General features: G+C 40.1%; 1 protein-coding gene across 1 annotated transcript; it reads right to left on the bottom strand.

The window, feature by feature from the left end:
* Nucleotides 1-2981: 2981 nt before the first annotated feature.
* On the bottom strand, nucleotides 2982-27904 carry ahr1b (aryl hydrocarbon receptor 1b; the record flags this gene model as incomplete). Its single annotated transcript, XM_080052979.1, has 11 exons — nucleotides 2982-3140; nucleotides 6589-7975; nucleotides 8288-8429; nucleotides 11209-11318; nucleotides 11588-11793; nucleotides 16303-16439; nucleotides 17053-17161; nucleotides 19180-19269; nucleotides 22861-22979; nucleotides 26571-26758; nucleotides 27864-27904. 11 exons carry the CDS (start codon nucleotides 27902-27904, stop codon nucleotides 2982-2984), a joined length of 2688 nt encoding a protein of 895 aa, XP_079909105.1.
* Nucleotides 27905-27981: the final 77 nt, after the last annotated feature.

Here is a 27981-nt window from a genome sequence, read left to right on the forward strand (position 1 = left end):
TGGCCACGTTGAGGAACAAAATAAATATAAAATTACAAGAATAAAGTCTTATTTTACAAAAAAAAGAAAAAACAAATCAGTAAAACATATTACTGTTAACCTACAAAACGATGGTGAGAGCAGTCTAACAGCAAATATGCTATTATTTGTGAAATAAGAATGCTATAATATTTAAAAAAATCTCATAAAATAACAACTTCATTCTCATAATTGTCTGACTTTTTTCTCATAAAATTACAATGTTAAACTACGAGTTTATTCTCTTAATATTGAGCCATACATTTTTCTCATCAAAATTATGACTTTATTCTTCTTTATTTAGTTATTTCCTCCTCAACGTGGCACTAATTCTCCGTCGTAAAGACCAGATATGTTTATTTTTTTTAAATCTTCTGTTTCGTTTCATTTTATATTCTCTCAGTCATAGAATCTTTGTGATCGCAGGAAAACAAAGCTTGAGAAATACTCACATGCACTGCCTCCTTCCTGAATGGCCTTCAGTTGTGATGTATTATTTACAATTAGGTCCTTAATGGATTAGTGTGTGCATGTTAGAGCACTCTGCAGGATAGAATGAGTCTGACTGGCTACGGGCCGTCCAGACAGACAAGGCATTAACAGGACATTTTCACACTGTCTCCGGTTATGGAAACAAAAATGCTCTTTTCATGTTTAATTTCAGTGCCACTGACAAATCAGGTCTTTCCCCGATTCTGTCTGTAGTTTACATGTAAGTGCACAACATCAATGTAAACCTGCAATAGGTTAAAATGCAGCATTAGGATAAACATTTTGATACTGTTGCTTAAAGGTGCAACAAGGAACTTTTTATATTTCTGAAACATTACAATTTTTCATCTGATGAGCATAAATTATGTTATGTAACAGCAAACAAGACCATCAGTGCAAAGAACGCTATTTTTATATAGTTTTTCTTAATGCCTTTGTCATGGGAACGCTCACCCAGGAACAACAACTGGCGTAGTAAAAACACTACCGCTTTTGTCCAAAGGGGGTGCAAGAATGAACAAAACTGAAAGTTCCTCGGAGCACCTTTAAACAGCAACACGGCCATAAAGTAAAATTTTGATTTTATCCATCTGCATGTAAATCTCATCTGAACAATATGAACCATTAGAATGAAATGCTGTTTTAGTTGACGGACATCTACGGACCCTAGAGGCCTTCTACATCTAGGTGACAAACGAACACTGAGGTTTAAATAATCTGTTGGTGAGTTCAGTCAGAAATCTCATGGCTGTTTGTATAATGTCTTCTTCGAAACATTCCCTCTCCACTTCACACACCGGGCGGATGATTAAAGATATAGTGCATAACTTTTGCCATATAAATGAATGTATGTTACATTCAAGCCATTGCCAAATTGAGTTGACACCAAGTTCATTAAGCCTATCAGCTGTATTTCTCAGTTTGGCAGCGTTTACAAACTGGTGTCACCCCCCTATACTGTTGCAGGAGCTCAGAAAAATCCCAAGAAACGCCCAATAAATGTTTCAGTTGTTGATTCTACTGCTAAGAAAAAAACCTGGACGTACAGCAGAAGGAATAGAATCCATGCGCCATCACCAAGGGCTTAACTGATATAGATCCGGCATTATTATTGTTGTAATAACTCAGAATTCCTCATGGGGCTAAAAGAGTCCACGCACTATAGCTTTAAATAACGAAGCAGAAAAAAAATTACCAGCCAACATGTTGAGCGGTTAGTAAACTAATACAAATTCATTCATGAAAAACATTTCTCAAAGCATACCGTGGTTCTATAAGGTCTAAATGATCCTACATCCCAGGCAGACGTTGGTTGCAATACTAGCGCTAATCAATCTTACACAGCTTTATTTATACATCAAAGACACATTTTGTCATGTGGCAACGCACATCATGTGTGGTGTGGACTGTGAAATTAACTTTTAACCAATAGCAGCTCTAGAAATAAGGAAACCATCTTAAAACGTACGGTATGCTTTTGTGAAATGGTCAAAAGAAATGTGAAGTATCAGTCCCATTGTCTGAGCTGTTGAGTTGAGTATCAGCGTGGAACAATAGCTGAATATCCATAGATAGTAAATAATATGGATGTAGCATCCGGGCTGACCTCAGTTATTCACACGGCATCCAATAATCCTGGTTTGTGCGCGTCGCCATTTTGTGAGATTTTTACTCCGCCTCACGTCGGGGGGAGGGAGATAGTTGACATATACCTCCGAGGCAAAGTGAGGGACAACGGGCGGAGAGCTGTCACTCAAGAGATCGCGCCAATACATTTTAACTTCCAAAATAATAAAAACTAGCGTGGTCCAAAAAAATTCACCCCCCTCAGTGTCGTCATGGAGATATGACCTAAACATACAGACTAGAATGTTTTTTTAATCCAGGCCTGAAATAGGTTTAATAATGCTGTGAAAATGGCATGTTTAACATTGGAGTCAATGAGAAATGGCTGTCTTCTGCGTCCAGCCCCGAGTGGCAATTCCGGGTTACTACAGTTGTGGTCACTTCCTTATTGGATGCAGGTAAAAATCGCTGAGGTTGGGGCTTGTGAGTATCCCAGGGTCTTTTATTCTTTCTTTCTTCGGGACATTAACGGTGTATACACAGGGCAGAAAGTGAGGAGTTTCGATTTCGGGAATAAAAATCCATATTTAGATAAATATGTCAGCAAAGAGACATTAAAGATAAACTAAACTTTTAGTGAGCGCACAACTATAATATAATACTCAGTGTGACGGATAAAAAAAAAATGTCTTCCTCTTGCCTTATCAGTTGTTTTGCGAGTGTTGACATAAGCATGAGACGTTGTAACAAAGAGAACTTGATTTTAAGTCTGTCTTTGAAAAAAGAAAAATAGTTTTTATTCTTACCTATAATTACTTAAAAAAAATGCATGTGTTCATATCGAATAGAGAAGTTTTTCCTCTTTGTGTGATCAGTACCTTCTCTGATACTGTGTCTTGGTCGTTTCAGAGGAAGAATCCAGGTTTTTGAGGGTCTTGTAAAGCAGGGAGTCCCACTGGGCAGGAGACGGGGAGGTCGTCTGCTGCCATGGCGTTTCCATTGGGCATCAAACACGTCCTGATGTACGCTGCGTTCGCCGCACTGAGGAGGCAACCGTTCTCCAACTGCACAACAGAAACAAAATTGCCACTTATTATTATTTAAAATCATTTCAATTCCATTCAGCTTTATTGGACTGTTCAAAGACGACAATATTCCTAAACATTTTACAACAGTGTTTCAAACACAGAATGATCATGTCAATTGTATCAATGCAAATACACTCAGAGAGAAATTTGCTGTATGTTGTATACAGACAAAATGGATATTGTATAACATGCCCTATTTAGTATTTTAAATCTTTAGTGTACTGTGTACTATTTTGTTGCACTATTTACAGAAAGCTTGCAAGGATAGTTGTTGGTACTCATGCTAAACACATTTGACACTAGAAAAGGTTCATATCTAATAAAAAGAAAATGTAATCGTTATTTTATCCTCTTATGATCAGTCTTTTTTAGGCTTTTCTGCAGCTCTGCCCCCTCATACCTAAATGCTAACAGTGTTCCCATAAGCACAGGGTTACAGTGGAGCCCTCTGCCTCTATCCTAACTGAGTGAGACTAGCCTTTTTCGGCGCCTCCCCCTCACTCGGCCGCGCTGCGTTCACAGCATTAGGTAATGATGACAGTCAAATTGTAGGTCAGTGCAGCGCTCATGCTTGACTGCACGGCCTGCCAGTATTTTTCTTTCAGCGACTGTCACTGACCCTGAAGAATAACAGTGAACGGAGGCTGAATGGATGGATGGATGCCTGGCGGGGTCAGCCATATCTGGGCCCGATGTGACCTTATTCTATTAATTATTGTGCTCTCTCTCTCTCTCTCTCTCTCTCTCTCTCTCTCTTTGCTTTTCTCTCCTCTCTCATGTTTCACTAATAATCTTTTGTTATTCTGTGAGTCTGTTTTTAACTCAGAACTCCAACGATGCAATTCATGCTTGAACAAACACATAAGGAGAAGTAGGAAATAGATGGTCAATTTGACTTTTTTGATGGGACATAATCCTAAATGTTAAAGGTGGAGTCAGTGATTCTGGAGACATGTGCTTGTTTTCAAAATCTCCTCACGATCCACTACCTATCTGTACTTTGTGTTTTTCAGAGAACACAAAGTACGGACAGGTAGTTGATGCACCTTTAATTCAAGCGTCAGATTATGTCACAAATATGTTACATTGAAATTTAGGTGATCATTTTTTTCGTTTTCATTACGATCCAAACAAGATAATTTGAACTAAACAAGACCAACATTGTGACTGGCCTTTGTTAGGTTGAATTTATTCACAGCTAAATTAACAATGTAGAGTTGTTCTACAGCAGAGGTGCTGCTGAGACATTCCTGTCTTAAATCCTGCTTTAACTTAAATGCAGCAGGCAGCGTTAATTGACGAGGTCTCATTACCTTGTTATTTTTTACGATGGGAATTTCTCTAGACCTCCAACTAAGAGCCCCTTTGTACTCTTAACTGATTAGTGTTCTATGGATGACATTCACCAGCTCGCACTGCACTGAACTTACTGGAAATAGTTTTTGTTGGACTTTAAAGATGCTTTCCTGCTTCCCTTGAACAATACACAGTCTCAGTAAGCAACACCAATAATGATACTGGGATCTATGTAGCGTCAAGCTCCCAGTCCCTACAATTAAGTTTTTATTTTCTCAAAAGTCCATATCGACATCTTGAAATGGCTTGTTTTGTCTGAGCTACAGTCCAAAACGTAAAAATATGCAGTTTACCCTAAAAGAAGACTAAAAAACAGTAAAAAAAAATCACATTTGAGAAGTCTAAAACCAGAGAATTTTGGACATTTCTGCAAAAAATAAAAGACTTACTGCTAAGTATCTTACTAAGCATATGGCATATGTTGAAACAGGACTGGAATAATATGTTTGAGATTAGGGCGGCCTTTAAATTAAAATGAAGGTTATTTGATGCATGTTTGATGCTGTACTGACTGAGTGGTGAATGCTTAAACCCCCCCCCCCCCTACAGGCTCATAAAACCCATTAGATATACAAACTCTAGTGCAATAGATTCTAGTCCACTTTCCTCTCTGAACCATCTCCCTCCCGTCTTATTTACATGGCATGTCTGGTCGAATCATTACAGTTTACACTGAGCTCTATGCCAGCCTGGGGACGCTGTGCACTGACTCGGAAGAGAGAAAAAAAAAGAAAAAGAAATCCATTTCCATGACAGTGAAAGAGAAGAGCACTATCACTGATATCTGAGGAAGACGCAGACTTGAAGCTTCGTCAATGGACTTAGAATCAGGAGAGCTGGCGGCTTTTGATGCTTACAGATTCAGATACAGAAAACGTTATTGACTGTCTAAGAAGTGGCTATAAACATACAATACAAAACAAACTCGGACAATCAACAAACAACATGTGTTCCTATAAAACAGAATAAAATAAATAATTAAAATAATGTACTCAAGATAAAAAAAATTACAATATGTGTGTGCAAAGTGGCATTCTGTGTTTATTGTGTGTGTATATCATAACCTCTTATTTAAGATGTTTATGGCAGTGGGAATTAAATATATTTTCTAAGTGTTTTTCTTTGCCATTATGACTTCATAGCAGGGATCTTTTGGAATCTTTGGTAATGTGATTGGCTTCCCTTTCAACTTCTTGGGTGTGAAGTAAAGATAATGGAATTTGAGTTAGGATGGTTATTTTACCTTGAGACAGTAAGGAGGCACAGAGAAAAATACAGAATATGCCCAACAAAAAGCGACAGAAGGTCTCAGTAGTGATGAGTGTTCTTGTTTGGGAAGGGGAAAGCATTACTCACCGCCACAGTGACATAAAGCATAAGCCTTGTTTTCATGGGATGTCATATGAATACCAAATTACCCTCCAACATCTGCGTATAATGAAACCTGCACAATTCCTTGTAATTCGCATTTAATACGTATTTTTATGACATAAGAACAAATGTTTGTTTAAAAGGCCCTGAGGAGATGCATGTCTTTTTTTTACTCTGACCCTTTCTGTCAGTGTTGGGAACAGTCAAATGTATTTCTGGGCACAGATTTCTGTAAGTGTCTTTTCCACTCGCTGGTTTGATGTCACATACTTTAGTGCATCAATCAATCATCAGGTAACAATATTTGCTTGTGTTGGCAGGACACACACAGACACACACACACACACACACACACACACACTTTTGCAGACTGATACGCTACACAGCACTGGCAGACGTTGTTTACTTTTGCACTTTTTTCAAGCGTATTTCGGCCATTTATTACTATGCCAACTCACGTCGATGTGGTGCAGCGTATCAGTCCACAAATCAGCAGTGAAAAAATCCTACACAGTATTTACCAAGCAACACCACTTCAACAATACTAATCTATCCCTTTAACATAATTCTGTAGAAGCGATACAAATTTATTGAGTAACTAAAATTTAAGAGGGTAATTTTTAATTGCAACTTTTTTGCCAATCACTTCACCTTGCAGAAGTAAAAAAGAATTTCCAATCTACATAAAATGTTTTACCTTGCTGTGCGTGGCGGCGTCCTGTGTGGCGCCGTTGAACATGCTGTAAGCCTGTACTGGCTGGGACGGACCCTGTAGCTCCATGGCAGAGCTCTGGGTGGGACAGGGGGCCAAACATGATGATGGAACTTGGTGTTTCTGGAAGGGTCGCATGGTGGGGACCAAACTCTGGTAGTGGCAGCTATCTTGTGCCGACAGACCGTTCATTACGGTTCCAGTTGCATGTGGCATATGGGAGATGTTATTGTAATGTGTGTGTGCGACCTGTGGAAAGGCTGTGTGTCCGTTTGGGATGTAAGATCCATTTGTCATGGGTTCTAGATGATGCTGAAAGACAGAATTCTGGTGATGGGACTGTAGATGGTTCTGTTGAAGTTGCCACTGTTGCTGTTGTTGACTCGATTCTAGAAACGAGTTTAGGTGTAAATGTTTACCGTTTGACTGTGAGGCTTTGAGTACTGTATGCGGGTGACAATGGGTGTGGTTGGTCTCCGTGGTAACCATCCAGTGACCATTAGGAGGTAAAATCTTCGTGTTCTCCAATGATGGCGCTGTTACCGAAGGCTGAATCACACCTGCACTGATTGCACTGTGTTGCTGCATCTGTTGGGATAGCTGTGTGATGGGCGGAGCTTGAGGGAGAGTGTGTGTGAGGCTTAAGCTTTGGCCTGACTCTATGTTGTTTGCTGTAAGAGATGAATGACATCCACCATTCTCCCCTTGCACCTCCCTCTCTGCCCCTTCTACCTCTAGCGAGTCGTGGATGTAGGAGAGGATTTCATTGTTTGTGAGAAGGTCGCTGAGTGTTGGGACGTGGTTTGAATCAAGCTCAACCTGGATCATTCTCTCGTCCAGCAGCAGCAGCTCCAAGTCTTCAGCATTAAGTCCCAGATTCTCCAGTGCACTGAATAACTCACTATTGGAACACGTTTCATCTCCGTCTAGGGACAGAGAGTCTAAAGTAGCCAGCAGAGGGTCATCGTAACTACCTGTTGTTTTGATGTGAGATCTCTCCGTCTCGCCGTTGGATACGATATGCCAGCTGTCACCATTTAACAAGCCACTAAAACCATTGCTGTTACCGGGCTGCTCGGTGCTGAAAAGGCTACTGTGGTAGGACATCTTGGGCTCGGGGTCCGGCTGAGAGACATACACAGACTCGTCCTGGCTCATAAGCGCTCCGAGAAGGGATTTAGGGTCCAGCTCATCCAAAGAGCTTTTGTCCAGTTTGCCCTTCTTGGACTTGGTTCCCTTGGTTTTGCCCTGGGAGGAGTCGGGGAAGCCGTGTAGCGGATATCCCGTCTGGTAGAGCAGCGCCTCTCCGGTGGCGAAGGTGAACGGAAGGTGCATCGATCGCTTCCTCAGGTGTTCCCCTCCTTCCTCGTCCCTGTGGAAAAGATATATCACAGAGAAAGAAATTAAAGATGGAGTCAGTGATTCTGGAGAATGCTTGTTTTGGTCAAAATCTGTGAATATCTCCTCACGATCTGCTACTGTTACATACTGTGTTTGTGCGCTGAAAAGTAAATCCAGTATTAATACACATCCTAGGCTCTGTAAACGGCCATGTTGCTATAGCTATGGTAGGCCCCCTTTGTTTACATACCATCTGTTAACATAGCAGTTTACAGAGCCTAGGCTGTACATTAACACTGGATAATTACTGCCCAACCCTTAGCTGAAATCATCCTCCACTTACACCAAAGGCCTCTGGGTAGCGATGATGTAATCCGGTTTGCCGTTCTTGTAGACGAGCCGGGCGTTGGCTTGGACCCACTTCCAGCGGTTCTCCTTCGTGAGCAGCCGGAACACTGTGAGGCCGCTCTCACCCGTCTTTATCACTAGAATCACACAGACGCAGAGACATTCACATATTTTTTCCTATTACTATACAACAAACTAAATCATGCTGGTTTGTGTATTAAGAAATTAAATTGGATGTATAAGGGCATCTTGATATTTTTGGCATAATGCATTTGAACTTTTCCTGGCCTACTAAATAGTATGGAAGGCTATGGATTGGAATGCAGTGACATTCTTTCTTATGTCCTCAGCATCTTGTTGTTTTTTTCAAGATGGCTGCTGTCCCTCCTTTTCAGAATCAAGCTCTTTAGAATCTAATAAGAATCCACAGAATAATTTCTGAAACTCTTAAATATGGCTTTTCAGCAGCTCAAGTTGTTGTTTCTTTCTCAACATTGTGGATTATATCTCAATAATTTGTGGACTATTGGAGGCTATGTTTCACTAATGCTAACATGCTAGCCCCGCTGTGTGCACACGCTCACGCTGCATTTGCTCAGTGGGTCGTGCTGTCCTGATGTTCACTTTGGCTACATGCATGTGTTACAAGTCCTATTTGCACAAACTAAAGCTAGAGCCGAACACACACACACGCACTCACGCACATCCTTCTACCTTCCAGTCCCTCATCTCCACTGTATTGGAATAAGAATATACTGTACTGTATATAAGAATATAATGTATTTTAGTACTGCAATGAAATCTAAAGCTGTGAATATATAAATAATTATATTAATCTTGCTATCAAAAGGAGAGTTGCAGTTCCCAAAAATGGTATATGTGGCCATTTTTATGCACGCTTTGAGCATAACACCCCTGCCGTGGAGATGCCTATGGACCAGGACTGCAGGGCTCCAGAATACTCTGCAACTTTTACCGATGCACCATCGAGAGCATCCTGACCAGCTGTATCACCACCTGGTATGGAAACTGCAACGCCCGCGCCCGCAAAGCTCTGCAGAGGGTTGTAAAAACCGCACAGCACATCACCAGGTCTGATCTGCCATACATACTATACTGTACATGACCTCTACACTCGAAGATGTTGGAGAAAAGCACAGACCATCCTCAAGGACCACAGCCACCCTAGCCAGGAACTGTTCACTCTGCTACCGTCAGGCAGACGGTATAGGAGTATCAAAACAAGAACCACCAGGTTCAAGAACTTTTTACTATATCTTCTATACTATTTTTTTATTTTTTATTGTTGCATTGTTGAGGAGAGCTTGAAACACAAAAAAATTCATTGCCAGCTATGACTGCTTGCCTGTTATGTTGTGCATTTGACGAATAAAGTAACTTGACTTGAACTTGACTTGACATTATACTGTAGTCATGACAATATAATCAATTCTAGAATCGATTTGTTGTCACATTTAACAATCTGTATCTAGTTCAGATCAGCGTGAACTAGCATACAGGATACATCCAGCATGATGGATATTTTGAGTTAGAATTCTGGGTTCAAACTGAGAATGTTCTACCTAGTTATGGTCTATTTTATAGGTTTTGCCCTTTTATCAAGAAAATATATCCAGAGTGAAATGCCTAATACAAAATTCTACACAATCTAGATCATGTTTTCCATGCTGCAATCGTTTTGGGATCTGCAGAAAATGTTTCAGTCATCGCTGCATTTTTTTTTGTAGAAGCAAAAGCCCGGAGCTGCTGACCTTTATAAAGAACAGCAATATTTATGTCTGTGGACAAACTCTTGGATTTATCCTGAAGGAGAACTGTGTGTCTCATAGACTCTGTGACTTATCATGTTACTTTACGGCCCAGCTCGGTCATTCTCCCTGAAAACAAATGATGAGATGTGAGTCTTCTGACGTGTCTCTATTATAGATTTCATTACTCATCATCTGAGGGATTTGTCATTCCTTAAGTCCGCTATTATAATAAGAAATAATTAGTAGTCTTGTCCGTATTTTTGTAAACATTCCATCCCAACTCAAAATCTTTAAAATGACATCATGTGTTATGTTTATGTGGATTTCGTCATGCTATATGGAAACCTGTCTTCCCATCTGTGCGTGCATTAGAGCGTATAGACGTACCTCTATGTTGTATGTTTGGAAAATGCATATGCATGTATTTCTGTTTCTGTATGCATGACTGTGTCTTTGTGTGTGTGTGTGTGTGTGTGTGTGTGTGTGAGCGCGTCTGGTAGCATTGTGTTGATGGCGCCATGGTTACAGCTAACCGGGTTATCCGGTACACAAGCTAAGTAGGACAGTTGACTCTCTCTCTGTCCACAGCAGACACAGACAGACAGAGCGTTTGTTTGTTTGTTCAATGTGTTACAGTGTAATGTTGAGCCAAGTATGAAACACGGGTCAATACACTCTGAAAATTCACTGATCCTGAAAGCTGCAGCCACATTTTTTGTGACATTTTTAGAAGCCCATAAATAAGTTAGATTGAATTACTGTGACATCACTCAGTCATCTAGGGATGTTTCGATGTTTGGTGTGTCGGCTTTTCCTCTGAGCTGTTTGGGTGGGAAAGTACTCATTCAGAAAGTCCAAATTTGGTCTTGTAGTTTAGTGTTGAAATAAACCAAAATATATAAACGAGAAAAGGATTGAGCTTAGTGGCACATCTGTTTGCTTATCTCATAAATATACACTTAATTTGGGTGTTTGACTGACTATTTTAGTTAGTTTTTCGTTGAGAACATTTACAGATGATTTTATTTAACTATCTAATCTCTCCTAGCTCATAATTCAGTTGTTTCCAGTCTGATTCGTGCTCCACTAACTAAGAAATTGACTGTAAAGTAAACCGTACGGACTGTGAACAGCTGTGACTCACTTCGGACGTGGTTTTCGGCGCAGTACAACATGTCGGCAGCGTGAATGAACTGGTAGCCAGAACCTCGAACCCTCAGCTCTGCCTCGGTGTAGCCCAGAACGATTTTGCCCCTGAAAAAAAACAGCAGATACACAAGAGTTACAAAGCTGACCACACTCACACAACAGACACACACACACATACACACACACACTGCACTAAATAAAGACATTTTGACACACTCAGGGTACCCCCAGTAAAAGGGAAAGTTTGTTTTGCCTTATATTGAGCCGGTGAGTGAGGCAAATCGCTAAAAATGTAAAGTGTTGAACTATTCCTTTAAGACCCCGCTGTTACCCTGAACACCCTATAAGTGAGAGGTTAAGTGTGTGTCGCCTACTTTGCGTCGCAGGCCATGGGTGTGAAGTCGAGCTTGTGTTTGGTTCTGAAGATCATGTTGCGGGTTCGTATCTCGAGGATGGCGGGAGACATGAGCGGGGTGGCGATGGCGAACAGAGCGAGCTGAGGCGGGACGCTGCGTTTACCGTCACTCTGCTGATGACACTGACCGTGCAGGAACTTCAGTCGACCCTGTATGTTCAACGCCTGAGAGAAGAGATCATGGTAAATGAATCAGTCAAGTAAGATTAAAGGTGGAGTCCGCAATTCTGGAGAATGCTTGTTGTCAAATTAACTTTTTAGTCACAATCAGTGAATATCCCCTCATGATCCACTACCTCGACGTATTGTGTATGTGCTGAAAGAAAATCTGGTGTTATACACAGTTGGGCTCTGTAAACTGGTATGTAAACGAAAAGGGCCCACTGTGGCCAGCAACATGGCAATTTTCACTTCCTAATATGTTTACTAAAGGTAATTAAAGTAATACCGTAGCTATCTTTAAATACTCTGTGATACACTTTTACCGCCCAAACCTAGCTGGAATCATTGTCCACTTACACCAGGGGCCTCTGGGTAGCAGCTATGATGTTATAAAATGAAACAAAATATAAGGAACCTGCCTAGAGAGAAGGTTTTCCTTATCAAGACTTTAGCCTATCCCATTTTATTTCTGTGCTTTTCGTTTGTCTTTCTGTTGCATATCTGTTCCCAATACTATGCAAAAGAAAAAAAAAAGAAAAGTAAAAAAAAGAAAATAAAATACTTTAGGCTCAGCAACAAACAGCAGCTAACCAACAGCCTATATGCACCTGAGAAGCCTGTGTGCTCTCAGCCTGTGGCCTGTTGCGTGAGGGGGACCCCCACCCGCACAGCTCCTCTGTAGCGCTGCTGGGTAATTGACCTTGGTGGGTTTAAGGGCCCGCAGCCGTGATGTCAGGAGTCTGGCCCTGAATAGCAGGAGGGATTATGAAATACAAAGCCATAGCGACCGGTACACAGAAGCAGAAACCTGGCTTACTGCTCACGCAAACGCACTGGTAGGGGGACAGAGACGCGGGTTCCAAACCCTTCAAGAAGGGTGTCCTTAAAGTACGCTTTATTCAAGTCAGTTTAGGTTATTTCACTGAAGAGATTGCTGTACTTAATTTGGGTAAAAAATGTTGATAGTCCATCTGTTGACACTAATCTGTCAGTAGTAGCAGCACTACAAGCTATCAGTAGATATGCAGTTTTCATACTGTTTGGAAACTTGTGGTGTCACATACTACTGTGCACTAGGGGTGTAACGGTACATGTATTTGTACCGTACCGTGACGGTACAGGCACGTATTTGGTGTTACAGAGGTGGACCGCGGTCCGTTTGTGGCGTACATAGCGTTATATGGCGAATGTACAGGCTTGTTTTGCTGTGTGGAACTTAAAACTTGTCGTCGGAGTTCCCCCCGGACCATTTAGCCTCCGGCTCGGCTCGCACGTGCGCAGTAGCAGCCAGCGAATGAGAGTCTCTTATCTCCATGGTGAGCATGAGGGTCAGGCAGTGTTGCTAACTTAGCAACTTTGTCGCTATATTTAGCGACTTTTCAGACCCCTCTGGCGACTCTTTTTTCAAAATGAGCGACCAATCTAGCCGCTTCTTCTGGTGTTATTGGCGACTTTTGGAGATCCTGGCTGTCGCTAAAGCATGTATCGCTCTTAACTTCTAAACGAGCAGCGGGTGACTCCGCGGCCACTCCCCCCGTCCCAGAGCACTGACAGGCGGCCGAGTTCTCACGCAGCAGTCAGAGCAAGAGATAAACAGCTCTCCACTCTAGTGTTCCGTTTGCATCACTATTAGCAGTTATAGTAACCCTCGTTTACAGTCTATCAGTAGTGCAAATAAAGATGTTATACAGTGCTATCGAACAGAGAGCGAACTGCATGACGAAAGTCAACAGGAAACCGGAGCTTGCAGGCGCCCCCCTGTTATTCAAATCCCGTTTGAGAGATAATTTAAGATTCCAGGTGAATTATGAAAACAGTGATAGACGTTTGGAACAATGTCGGTTGTTTCACTGCGATCGCCTATGCCGCAACACGTCGAACATGCATGTTAGAAGGCACCAAAATAAATAAATAAATAATAATAAAAAAAAATACGGGGCGATAGTGTATTAGGCTACAGAACAGTTAGTGGCGTTCGGAGCGCAGAATCTAGGTCTACTATAGACTACTGACGAAAATCACACAACACATTGCATCTATTTATTAACAATATTTATGAATTTAGGCTATATTTTGCTGCTCCAACTCAAATTCAGCCCAGCCAGGCGATAGTTAAGTTTCAGTTTCGTTTTCATCTCCGTGGTATACAGCCGTTTGGACCAGCTGATCGGCTCCCGACAGCAGGAGTCAGTCTGCGTTCCAGTTGTACTGGGAAGTCAGATTTATGGTGCCAGTGATAACTGAACTAAATGATAAAATAAAGCGATCTTCTCCTTCCTATATCTGTCTATCTTTATCCCTCCACTGCACACTCAGTCACTACTATCCATGCTAAAAGGAAGCAGGATTATATAACCTCATTTAGCACATTATTTTTAAATATTTTATATTATTTATTTATTTATTTTCTCCCCCATCTAATTTTGACGATTTTTAGAAAAATGTGTTGGTCTGTAAGCGCTAAGGGAGCATGTTTAAATAAAACCTGTGAACCTTAACTTTTAAATGTATTTTATTTCATGTTTCTATGTGCTACGCAGGCTTAGATATTAAGGTTTTGGTAGACTTGACAATTCATACTATTTTTTCAGAAAACCCTCAGGCATTAAGGACATGCATCCTAGATTGCCATAGTCATCAATGGGTTAAGAGAGCTGCATCAATATTTTCTTTTTTTTAAAGTCAAAAAGACTCATTAATAGCCTACTGTATATTTTTTCATTGCAATTTTAGTTTATACTGAACCTTCACTAGTATTTAATAAGTATTTTATTTATTGGAGAATTGCAGCAGTATTTTTATATTTGTTATGCATTTTATTTGTATGTTACATACTGTCAGCTAGTTACTGACAGCTAAAGCTGTTCATTCTCCCTTAACTATGAACCGTACCGTACTGTACCGTACCGTGACTTCAAAACCGAGGTACGTACCGAACCGTGACTTTAGTGTACCGTTACACCCCTACTGTGCACCAATCACGATTCAGAAACACTTGAATACAATCTGAGGGCACCAGCGGATTGTTTGATGCTGCAGAATTTGAGTATTTAATCTTAAACAATAATAACTGTCATGATTATTTACAGTTACAGAGAAAAGGATACAATTCAGGGCCTTTAAATTCAATATTCAGTTTCTGAACTAAAAACAAATGGCTTCTACAGCCTCAAGCAGCATTGTTTGAAAGTTAGACTGAAATAATTGATTGGCAATGGCCGCCATATTTAATATAGAAGACATGTAGTTAATGAGCTAAAACATAATTTCCCCTATTGGTCGGTCCATTATCTTCGTGTCGAAAAATGTAAAATGTTTTAAAGTGTCTTGTTCAATAGTCAAAAAACCAAAGTGAGTGAATCTATGAAAATCAAAAAAAGTTGTCTTTTAATAAATGGATGTTGCACCTTTATTATTCCAGCACTAATAAGAAGTAATGTAATGTTACTTTATTTAAATAGGGACTATGTACAAAGAAACATTAACCTTGTTTAGAGCAAGGAGATATGTAGTGAACCAGGTTTTAGCAAACTGCTATTTTCCACCAGTAGTCCCTTGGCAGGTAAGAACAATAAATACTACAAAATTAACAAGACACAATAATATCTAAACATGAGATTAAACATTAAACCAAGTCTCAAACCAATGTGCATGGCCCCAGAAGGTGCCTTGCTCATGGGGGAACTGGCACTGAACCACAGTGTGTATTCAGCAGTTAATTGTCTTAGTGGGAGCAGCAGTGACTGGTGTGGAGCTACTGGCTCTGACTAAGCAAGTTTGTGGTGCTGGGAGGATTAAGACCTTTTTCCCCACGACCCCGCGGCTCTCTTAAAGCGGATTACAGCGGTCAACGGTGGCTTCTGATCCACGAGGGATTCTGAGGTGGCACGCCATGCTGTGACAGGCCTGAAACACCACCGCTTCAAATATGTGTTTGTGATGAGGTCAGGATGGACCTTCATTTCTAAGGACCAAGGAACATGAAGCATTTATTCTTTGATTAAATACTCTGCTTGATTAATACAGCCTTAAGATCTCATTTTTCTCATCACATGTTCATTTTGATTTTGATGTAATTTAACCTTTATTTATACTTGAGAGATCACCACTATATATGAGCAGGATTAATAATTATCATGTATTTGAATGTGCAGTAGTGTGTAAAGGGAATTGGCATTTTGTGTAAGTGTTTAATCGCTTGAAAATACAAGTTTTTGTTTCTTTTATCACCTTAGATTGAGCATTTTATATCAATATAGTTGCAGGGCACTGAGGACGCCATGTTGCACCGCCATGTTTCTCCCAAAGGGGTGGGTTTCCTGACATCTAGATTTTTCCCAAATAAATGCCACACCTTTATTAAAACCTGCACATTTAAATAGCTAAAAACAGATTCATTTCAGCGGTCTTCCTTGGCTGTCAATAATCTTTTCTATTTCTTCCAAACTATTCTGTGTGTGTCTGCTGAACAAGGACGAATAAAATTAAATAGCATTGAAGGTCCAGTGTTACCAGGAAGCCGGAGGAGTTGTCCAGCAGACAGCGGAAGCGGCAGACGAAGCCTCGCTCCAGGAACGAGGAGTTCTCAGGCGGAAGCTGCTCTGGGTTGTAGCTCACCAGGCAAGAAGAGGTCGACACAGAACCATCATCTGTGGAGATTAGATATCAGTTTAATATATTTTATTATGATTTGTAGAAAAAAATAATGGTATAGCTCTGTGTGTAAAAACTTGGCTGCTGACAACAACTGGTCCTTGATTTGTTTCTTCCGGTGTGTGTGTGTGCAGTTTGTGTGTGTCTGCTAACCTAATCTAATGCAGAATGACAAGTGTGTGTTTGTATGTACAGTTGGAGTAGAAGTGTGTACTGTAAGTGTGTGTGTGTGTGTGTGTGTGTGTGTGTGTGTGTGTGTACTGTAACATTTAGACTATATCTCAAGAGGCTTTAGTTAAAGGTCACCTCTTCTCTGACCTCAGTTCAAATTATAAAGAGCAAACAAGCAGCATTAATTTGTCTGTTTTAAGTTAACTTGTGGATGTGGATCGTATTAAGAATGATATCGTCGAAACACTGTACTTTTTTAAAACGTAAAGATTTTTTCCCCCCTGTTTTGAGCGAGACCGTTGTCATGTAAACGTAGCCTTAGTTCAGTCAGACCTTTGCAACGCAGCATGGAGAAGTTGCTGAATGTAAATGTGTGTGTGTGTGCTGTAAGTGTATGTGTGTGTTTTTCCTGTAATTGTGTGTGTTGAGTGGATTGACCTGTAGAGGGGTCCGTGGGGGGGTTGAGAGCCCAATGCAGGTTGCTCCTAAACTCCTGCTGGTCTTCAGTGTGGATCAACTCAAACACGCTCTGGTGCATCACATCAGTCTAACAGGAAAAAGACAGCGATAATTCTAAATCATTCTTCATTGATATAGAGTTTGATACAACAAGATGAATTAGAAAAATAAAATTTAAAATATGACTGACTGATGGTTACATTCAAGCCAAACCAGTTGACACACAGTTGATTAAGTCTATCAGCTCCACAAAACTCTCGCTGTATTTCTTAGTATGGCAGCGTTTACAAATTAGTGTCGCGCCCCCGACACTGGCAAAAATCCTAAGAAGAGCCCAAGAAATGTTTCAGTTGTTGATTCTACTGCTACGAAAAAACCTGGATGTACAGCAGTAGGTATAAAATCCATGCATGATCACCAAATGCTTTAGCTCATGTAGATTCACAGACAGTGTTGTTGTAAATGGAATTCCTCGTGGGGGCAACAGAAGTTACGCACTAATGCTTTAAGACTGAATATGAGGCTACATAAGTTAATGTGGATGTTTTAATGCTGAAGCAGTTTCCCTGAGGGGCGTTTGAATGAGTTTGCCTTGAAGTGGAGCCAAAAGAAATCAAGTGTCTGTGAACATTTGATTCAAAAAGCTGAAACAAAGCCAGAGTCCCAGTGTGACCCTGATATCTGTCGGACGGACCCAGCATGACCTGGCAGAGGACCAGAGAGGAACCCCCCCTACACACACACACACACACAGACACACACACACACACACACACACACACACACACACACACACACACACACACACACACACACACACACACACACACACACACACACACACACACACACACACCACTCCTGTGTGTGGGTTAAACTGAGTTCACCAAGGAGGAATTTTGACAAGCAGAAGTGTAACTTGAAATACTCAAAGTGTTATTTTTTCTCTCACGTAACTGTATTTTGGGATTTATACAGCTTGGCTATTAACTCTTGAAGCGAAGGTTGTGCTAAGCTGGCTGTGGTTATAGGCTTAGAAACATTCCAGTACCAATAGGAGTGAGTAAAATAACAAATCTTTATTATCTTGTAACCACAGTTAAGATGGATACAATAACTACCTTACCTTAGAAATCCCACGACTGGTTTCAGGTAGAAGGAATATTCTAAATGGCATTACCTCAAAACGAATCTCAAGCTTGATGGAGATTTCAAAAATGTCTCTCACTGACTGATGTATTGTTTTAGTTTGCTGCGACACGTCTCAGGTGGAGAGATGTGTGAGAGGTAGTGTTAACATCCTGATTGTGTGTGTGTGTGTGTGTGTGTGTTTCAACAGTCTGTTGAAATGTTACATTCTTTGCGTTTACAAGGTCTGTCTGTGTGTTATTGTAAGTGTGTCAGAAATTGAGACAGATGAATTTTGTAAACCACATTCTCCAAAATGAGATTATACTCGAGGCAGCGACACAATGTTTGTGAAACCAATTGGATTAAATATCTCGATCCTTGGGCGATGAGTTCACTTGGTTCGTTTGACATGAATCTCATTGTGCTTGTTATCTTCACCTCAATAGCCCTACACACTAATACAGCCTCAAATATACGTTAGATTCAGCCTTACTATTGTGGCAGTCTATCACTTTATTTTGATCCTCGTAATAGATTTATGAAAAGACTAAACTAATGAGTTCTATCATTCTCAAAGAAAAAGTTCAACCCTTGACAACCAGTGTGTGAGTTAAGTTAACTTGGATGAGCGACCTTTTCCCATTTCTTTATCAAAATTAAAAGCACAGTTACAGGAATGGTTTCGGTCGCCTTTTCTTGTGCCAGAGGATGAAACAAACAGAAGTAAAGGTGGACACATGGTAAAGAGTAGAGAATAATAACTATAGGCTAGTGGGTTGAGATAAGCAATTTGCCGTTTAAAGGAAGCTAACCCAAATGAGTGACCTATGCCCCTTACTTCATAAAAAATGCACGGACAGTTAAAGGGGAAGTTTCTGTCGCCTTATATTAAGCCAGAGAGTGAGGCAAAAAGCAAAAAGTTTAAATTGTTGAACTATTCCTTTAAGAGCTGTACTTGAAGCAGGTGTTAGTTACCTGATGGAAGCCGAGGTAATCCTGGATGGTATGAGAGCAGAAGAAGATGATTCCCTCAGCCGTCACCACCAGGACAAAGCCGTTCAGTGCCTGAAAGAAGATGAGAAGATACATTTTATTTATGGGCGCATTTTACTAAAACAGAGTTCAAAGGTATTTAAAAACTATATTACTGAACTGTTTAAACAGAGAACATCTCAGCATCTTACAATGGTTTGAAATATGAGACATTCCTTGTTTTGGCCGTGTTTGATCTGAATTCATATCTTTTATTTGTTCAGAAGAAATTATCAGGATAGATTACCAGACTAGGAACCGATTGTAGCGAGAATAATTGTTTTAATTGAACCTTTATTTTACCAGCTAAAGTCCCATCGCTTTTTCCAAGGGATATATAAGGATATGGACTTGCACATATTGTAAATTATGTTCTTCTTCATATTGCACATTTTCAATTTGCTACTTTCTATACTGTTTGATTTTGCCTCACTAGTGCACTTATACGAACAAATTAATTTATTGTATTTTTACTTATCATATTTTATTCTTTTGTACTTATTGGACAGAGGGTCGGAGAAAAATATAATTTCGATTCCTTTGTATTTCTGGAACATATTGAAGAAGTTGACAGTAAAGTTTACTTGACTTGACTTGATTTCAGTAAGAAAATAATTGGGAGTTGAGCGAGGATAAAAGAGGATATGAGACAAAGAAAACAAAGGGATGAGACATTTCCCCCGGGCGGATAGAGAGGAAGACACTGCAGCTGAGAAGACGTCAGTTCAAAGATGATTCACTGAGAGGACGGTGAGGTCACTACTGTTTGAATAACACCTCTATCATCCCCTCTTTCTCTCCCTCTATCCTCGGGGCGACACTGACACTCACCCTGCGTTCCACATCACATACTTTTTCTTTTTACTACACTACATACTAAAGTACAGAAGAGTATTAAGGCCACGAGATGGAAAAAAAGTAAGATTTTTTTCGAATATTTCGAGAAATGTCAAGAATAAAGACGAATACTGCAAAATGCAATTGGAGTTAGTGGGGCATCTAGGTATTTTTTAGCATACTGCAATTACCATGCATGTAATTGGGACATCCTATATCTTTCTCTGGCATACTTAATAGTATGGAAGTACGGGGATTGGAATGCGGGGTCATTGTTGCCCCTACTGCTGAATGTTGTGCCCCGCTGTAAGGCTGACTGATGAGGACAAGGTAGGGTTACTTGGATAAAGCTCGAAGGAAACTAGGTGAGGGGACCGCTAGTTAGTTGTCTTACATCAATGTGTTGGAAGGAGGTCAAATTAAGATATTTGTTTTACTGTTTTTATACGGTGCGCCAACGATAGGCCCACTGCTATCCCGGCAGCGCACAATTGCAAATGCTCAAACCATCCTTGCGCCCCCAAATGCCTCGCTGCTATATCTCAATCCTGATGAGGTCAGAAATTCATTACCACGCTTTACAATTTCCAAAAAGCTTCGACCTTCAGTTTGTGACCATGCCCAACACACACACACACACACACACAAAATAAGACATACTACACACACATGAACACATATACAGTACACAGAGTGGGGTGGCATTCAGGCACTGTGTATAAATATTTACTGTACTGCTTCATCCATCTGCAGAAAACACATCACTCTCCTGAGGGAGAGCGAAAGAGGGAAAGAGAGAGAGAAAGTGTGTGTGTGAATGTGTGTGTGTGTGTGTGTGTGTGTGTGTGTGTGTGTGTGTGTGTGTGTGTGTGTGTGTGTTGCCTCTGTCAGGTGACAACCCAATGACAGCAAACTCTGCCTGGAAACACAGCGAACACTCTCTCTGTTCTCGTATCAGTATTAACCAAATAAGACAAAATACTTTGATTCAAATCAGCTGCTCCAGTACACACAACACAAAGAGAAACAACTCACTGGTTAAGTGTGACAGGGGTGTTTAAGATGTCCAAACATCCAAGAATATTTTAAATGCTTTTAGTTGATTCCCACCAAAACACACAGACACACACACCCTCCATCCAAACCCCCCTCTCTTCAATAATAGATGTGTTCACCGGCTCTGTATAATTCATAGGCCGGTGTCTGTAATGGCTGGGAGGAAGCTGCCGACACATCGACTCATCCTTCATACTTCACTGCTGCAGTGACCCATTTACTCCACTGGGATCGATACACACACACACATATTCATCGATTTATGTCTATCTGTGTCTGTGTGTTTAAGACCTGATTGTTTATACAGTAATAAAAGGGCTGGTATTACATCTACAGTGCCCACCATCTCTACCATTGTGTCCTTTAGCAATAGACATTTATTTAACCTCGAAAACTGCTCCAGGGGCGCTGCACTATGGCTGACCCTGAAAGGGGACCACCTCTGGAGTTTGGTTTATTGAGAGGGGAAAAAGACACATTTCAATTAGATCTTTTGTTACAGTAATTGACCAATAAAGCAACTTAAACCTTAAGTAAGTGAAGCTAGGTCCATGGCTCTGCCCAGTGAATCTAAAGATTTGTATTCATGATGACACCTCCGAGTTTGATATTAGATTGTTGCTTTTTTTTTTTTTTTTTTGTAGATAAACATAACTGTTGCATTGTTAGGTTTTACAAAATACAGTTAGACACTTACATCAAGGTGTCATATTTGGCAGGGAATGCTCTGGTCTTTCAGAATAATCGCACAAACATACAAAGACTTCTACCAATTATAATAGGTAGATGTTTGAATGAAAAACATCGGACCAGTGCGGTCAACTCCAACCCGTCTCTCTCTCCTTTCAAAAGCAGGAATATATCTACACTGAAGTCCAAGAAAACAAGTAATTTTCCCAGTTGTCCTGCTGTGCTGAGCGGCCTCTCCTGGATCAGAAGGTTTCAGCCCATATTGCTGCTGCTGTTGTTGTGCAGACTCACTACATGACGCACGGCCACAGTCTAACAAGAGCCTTAAAGCCCGGGGGGTCGATGCTGGTTAAATGAATGCTGCTGGACTACTGAAGTATGAATCCAGATATGGCCAGGACAAAATCAATCAACAAAAACACTGTGTCTAGCTATTTAAAAATGTGTTAATACGTCTGTTTAGTCCAGCCACATCCAATAAAGGTGGATGTCCGCGATTCTGGAGAATTCTTGTTATCAAAATCACTTTTTGTCAAAATCAATGAATATCTCCTCACGATATGCTAGGGTTCTGTACTGTGTGTGTGCTAACAAAAATATGCAGTGTTCATACACAGCCTAGGCTCTGTAAACAATAGATATTCACTGATTTTGAAAACAAGCGTTCTCCAGGATCGCTGACTCCATCATTACCTCTCAACTCTTCCCACAGCCATCTAGCTAATTCTCGTGTAGAGCTACTATCACCTCCTCAAGTAATCAAGATGAAATGGTAGAATAAAATAAAAGTCTACAGCTGCAGCCATGGTTAAAAGACACATCAGTAAGGGGGCGCATGTGGTGTAGTTGTTAGAGCATCCCCCCTATGAGGCTCAGTCCTCAGTAGCAGCAGAACTGGGTTGTCTTCTGCATGTCATTCCCCTCTCTGCCCCATGTCATCTCTGTCTCTCCATAACTGTCTAATAAAAGTAAAAATTCCCCCCAAAAAATAAAACAAAAGACACATCAGTTAAAGGTAAATAGTATTTTTAAAGCACCGACCTGTAGCAGTAGTTCCCCCTCCGGTACACGGCCGTCCACAGAACCCGGCGTTTTGATGACATCATCACTGACATCACCGCTCCTCTTCGTACCATTGCACAGCTGGTTCTTAAGCGCCACTGCAGACAGACAGACAGACAGACAGACAGACAGACAGACAGACAGACAGACAGACAGACAGACAGACAGACAGACAGACAGACAGACAGACAGACAGACAGACAGACAGACAGACAGACAGACAGACAGACACAGAGGTGAAGGGTGAGTGACCGACATTTATACTGTAGAAATATCACTGTTCCATTTAGAACTGCAAGTCGCACAAACAAATATAACTAAAACCTGCTTCTCTTTCACGCAAAGGAACAACACATAAGTAGATTCCGTAAATGATCGTATGTGTTCGCCGAGAGAAGTCGATCAAAGTTTCGTTGTACACCCTGTATAATAACGATAAAGATTCACTCATCATTATTGTATTGGTCTACTTGCAAATAGTATTATGAAAAAAACAAACTGTTATGCAGTTCAAAAGCACTCTGAGCTGCATTGTATGTATGAAGAGTGCTATACAAATAAAGGTGTATTATTCTAACAAAGAGTTCTAACAAAGACCAAAAAAATATGTAACACCAATTCTTAAATCCCTACACTGGCTCTCCTGTATGTCAGAGGACTACTTCATTAACAACACAAAAATACCATCTCTTCAATTTGCTTCAAGTGTATTAAGAGTTGTTGTGACCACTAAAACCATTCCTGTAATGTCTAAAAACATAACAGGGCTTTTGTCTGACCTGTGACCCCTAGGACAAAAACACAGAGGCCAGCACTGAGCCTGTAAAGTCTGTTTGGGTGGGTCGAGTCTGCAGAGAAACAAAGAGCTTTTCTGAAGCAGCGGCCGAGACGTTAATGGAAGAGGAAGTTTGTGAGCGCTGCAGACAATACAAAGGCCCGAAGGCTCCGGGCTCTGTCTGATCGCGACCAAAATCCCACGCAGGAATCAATATAGCTCCATAGGATCGCTGTATTGTTATTAGTGGAGCGATTGTGTGTGTGATTGTGTGTGTGTGTGTGTGTGTGTGTGTGTGTGTGTGTGTGTGTGTGTGTGTGTGTGTGTGGCTCCAAAGGTTATGATTAAACGACACAGTAACTAAACACAGAAATTGACATGGATCCAGCAACAACAGGCGAAAGTTAAGAATGCTTGGATATACATGAAGAATTTAGAGTTAAATCAGTGAATATCTCCTCATGATCTGCTAAATTTCAGAACTGTGTAGGCAATGAAAAAAAACAGTGTTAATACACATAGCCTAGGCTCTGTAAATGGGCATGTTGGTCCTTCACAGTTGTTTAAACCCTTCCCAGCCATATGAAAAATCAAATAAAAACAAGGCCTCTTTATTTCAAACAAACAAATGCCTCTTTAATAGTTTTTACCAAATTAAATATTTCATATTTCCTATAAACAAACATTGGTATTTGACTTAAAAATTGTCTCCAAAACGTCCAAGTGAGTGTAGTGGGAGCTCACAAGGCTTAAGAGAAAGAGCAGGAAGAACTATCAATAATTAAGAGCTAGAAGCAAAGAAGGGCTGGGGGAGGTCGAACACGTCATGAATGGGAACCAAGAAAAATCTCCCGGGGCGTCCGGTGGGAGGAGGGGACATGTGTTGGCACAACGCAGAGCGACTGGGACACACAGCCAATAAAAACATCACAACACACAATCTAAAGGGCCTTTGACTCACTTCCCGAAGGCTTTCAACATAATTAAACGAGCAATACGTATATTTAAAGGAAAAATAAGAAATCTATGTTGTGAGTTAAATTAAACAAAGCTCTTCAAATATGTGATATATGCAAATAAGTCAACATCAAACAGATCTAGATGTTGGATAAAGCCAGAGTTTGAATCTTTATTTCTCTTTAAAATCATGTAGTGTCCAAAGTTTTTACTGAACAGATTTTTGATACAGAGATTCTAGGTCCTAAAATTGTTTGTTTTTTTCTTATTTTTAAGAAGAAAATTTCTCATAAATCAGACAATTAACATCATATGAACACGTGCTTCTGTAATGACCTTCAGAGTATTGCTAAGAATGATTATGGAACGTTTTATTCTGTAGACAAAAATCTCAAAATTTACCAGTGCTTGAAAAAACAATGTTTTTGCCCGCAGCGACGAAACCTTTCTATCTATCCGGGTAAATATTGCTGTTTTACCCAAGTACTTAGAGTTAAATACACACACACACACACACACACACACACACACACACACACACTGAAAGCCTCTGTGGATATAAACAAACAGCATGTAATAGCAAAAACAATGCTGTTGTATTACATAAGTAAGCGCTAATCTGCTCTGAGCATTTGGCAGATGGCTAAACATAGAGACAGATGTGGACAAATACTTTGAAAGGTAAAATTCTGCTTGAAATTAAAGGAAAAATACTACTACACACTGATGTGCTTTGAGAATTAAGCTTGTCTGGTGCAGGCAGCATTTACACACAAAATACAATGTAAACAATGGGTATGTAAACAAAGGGGGCGACACCGTAACTAGCAAACATGCCCGTTTACAGACCCTAGGCTGTGTTTTAACACTGGATTTTTTTCAGTGCACACTGAGTACGTACAGGTAATGGAAAGTGAGGAGATAGTCACTGTTGTTGCCAAAAAGTGATTTTGACAACAAAACATTATCAAGAATCGCTGACTCCACCTTTCATTCTCATTTTGTCTTATTTGAAAATTGTGTAAATCCTTTTGCCCCTTGAAAATATATAAGGGGTTTCTCTGAGGCTGCAGCTGGAGTGAAAAGTTGAAAGTGGGCTTATCTGTCATCTGTCTGCCCCCGTCGTTTGGTTCTTCAAAAGGTATTTTAAAGGGTGGAGATAGGATTATCCCGAAGTGTTTTTATTCTCTATTCAGACCGACATTACTCTGCCACTGAGACTCTGGGACCAGGGTCGCTTCATGGCCACGGGGCACGAGGAGCTGACCTACAATACGTTAAGACATTATGATGAAAAGTGTGTGTGTGTGTGTGTGTGTGTGTGTGTGTGTGTGTGTGTGTGTGTGTGTGTGTGTGTGTGTGTGTGTGTGTGTGTGTGTGTGTGTGTGTGTGTGGGAGGGGGTTGTCCACAGTTCACACACGTGGATAGGACAGGGTATTGCTGGGTCAGCATGTGACACAGTCTGTGATCAGTTAATTTAGCATTTCGTTCAGTGAGAGAAACATGCCAAGATCATTTTAGAAAAAAAACGAGAGACGAAACTTTTCGAAGGCTTACAACAAACAATATATGAACAAATCCTTCTGTAATAACCTTCAGAATAGTGCTAAGAATGATTATGGAATGTTTAGTTTATGTAAGTGCTTTAGAAGTTGAGATTTTTGGTTCAGAGTATTATAAAAAAACTAATGTTGAGATAATGACTGTTAAAGATGGTTGTATAGGAGAAATATACAGAGGCAAACAGACAAGGTTTAATCAAATTAACACCTAAATGTACATTGTGGACCATTTTATAAATATGAAAGAACACATGTTATGGAAGCAAAATAGACTGTTAAGCTGTTTTGCCTGCAGTGTCTAGCCTTAACCATTGCAATATCATTCTGCTTTATATCACCATTTAGTATATTTTCTATTTCTATTATTTCTATTATATTTTCTTGCTTTTCTTACCTGAGAAGAATCCCTTGGTGCGTAGGAAGCTGACGCTGAGCCTGAGGATGGAGAGCTTGTCCAGGCTTGAGACCACATCCTGGGGGAAAGGCAGCAGACTGGCCAGCCGGTCCAGCTCCCCGTTCAGACGCTCACGGTGACGTTTGGACGGGTTGGACTTTGCGCCTTCAGTCGGCGTCGGTTTGAGTCTGGAATGGAAGTTGAAGAAGTATTGTGATATAAAAAGCCTTATTATAACTGCAAGAGAGATTTTTACCTTGATTATGATTAATGAACGATTATTTCGTTTTTTGACATCATAGTACACTGACGAGGTTTGTACTGTATGCTCAACTATTAAAGCTGGGATAGTTTATCTAATGAAATAGTAGGCCGACTATTAGTATCAGGCTTATATTATTGTCCAATATCAGATAATCACATACATATTGGTATAGATATTTACATTTATATTTGTCCAATCCATATCAGCCTCAAAAATCAGCCAGTACATAATGGTAATATTGAGCTATTTTCTTTTTTAATTATAGATCTTCCAATACGAATGTACAGAAATCACACCTGCCACATGATAGACAGACAGACAGACAGACAGACAGACAGATAGATAGATAGACTGAAAAATAGACAGATAGATACTTGACTGATGTCTGTTTTTATTGATATGTCTGTGTTTGCTTGTTGTTTTATATGAGAGTGATCATTTTTAATTATTTATTTTATTTTATTTTTTTAAACACTGTATGACGACCTGGTGAGAAACGGCATTTCGTTTCATTTGAAATGACAATAAAATGAATCTTGAATCTTGAATCAGATAGATAGATAGATAGATAGATAGATAGATATATAGATAGATAGATAGATAGATAGATAGATAGATAGATAGATAGATAGATAGATAGATAGATAGATAGATAGATAGATAGATAGATAGATAGATCGAACAGACAGACAGTGTACTACTTTATGTATCCCCAAAGGCAAACTGTTGTGTTGCAGTGGTAATCATAATTCATGTAAATAAGAAACACAGAATGGAAATAAGAAAACATTACAATTAGTAGATAGAAATAGGCTACAAATAACTTATTAATGTGTAAATGATGTTATTGATATACTATTCAATTTAATTGTATGTTTATAACTGTAATAATTGAATAGGCATAAGGCACCATTTTGAGGTAGCATAATAAGTGTCAGTAGTTAATGGGTAAAACCAATGTATTGCTGTTTGAATATAGCCTATTATATAACTATTTTAACCAGAAATGTAATATAATAATAACTCACCCTTTCTGCGCCGGTTTTCTTCTCTTCCGTCCAGCGTACATTTTGTTAGATGTTTTTATTCACAGTGAAGTCGAAGGGACATCCGTAAACTCCACCACAGTCCAGTAAAACCCACTAG

This window comes from Ammodytes marinus (genome assembly GCF_949987685.1).
Source record: "Ammodytes marinus genome assembly, chromosome: 24".
NCBI lineage: Eukaryota > Metazoa > Chordata > Actinopteri > Uranoscopiformes > Ammodytidae > Ammodytes > Ammodytes marinus.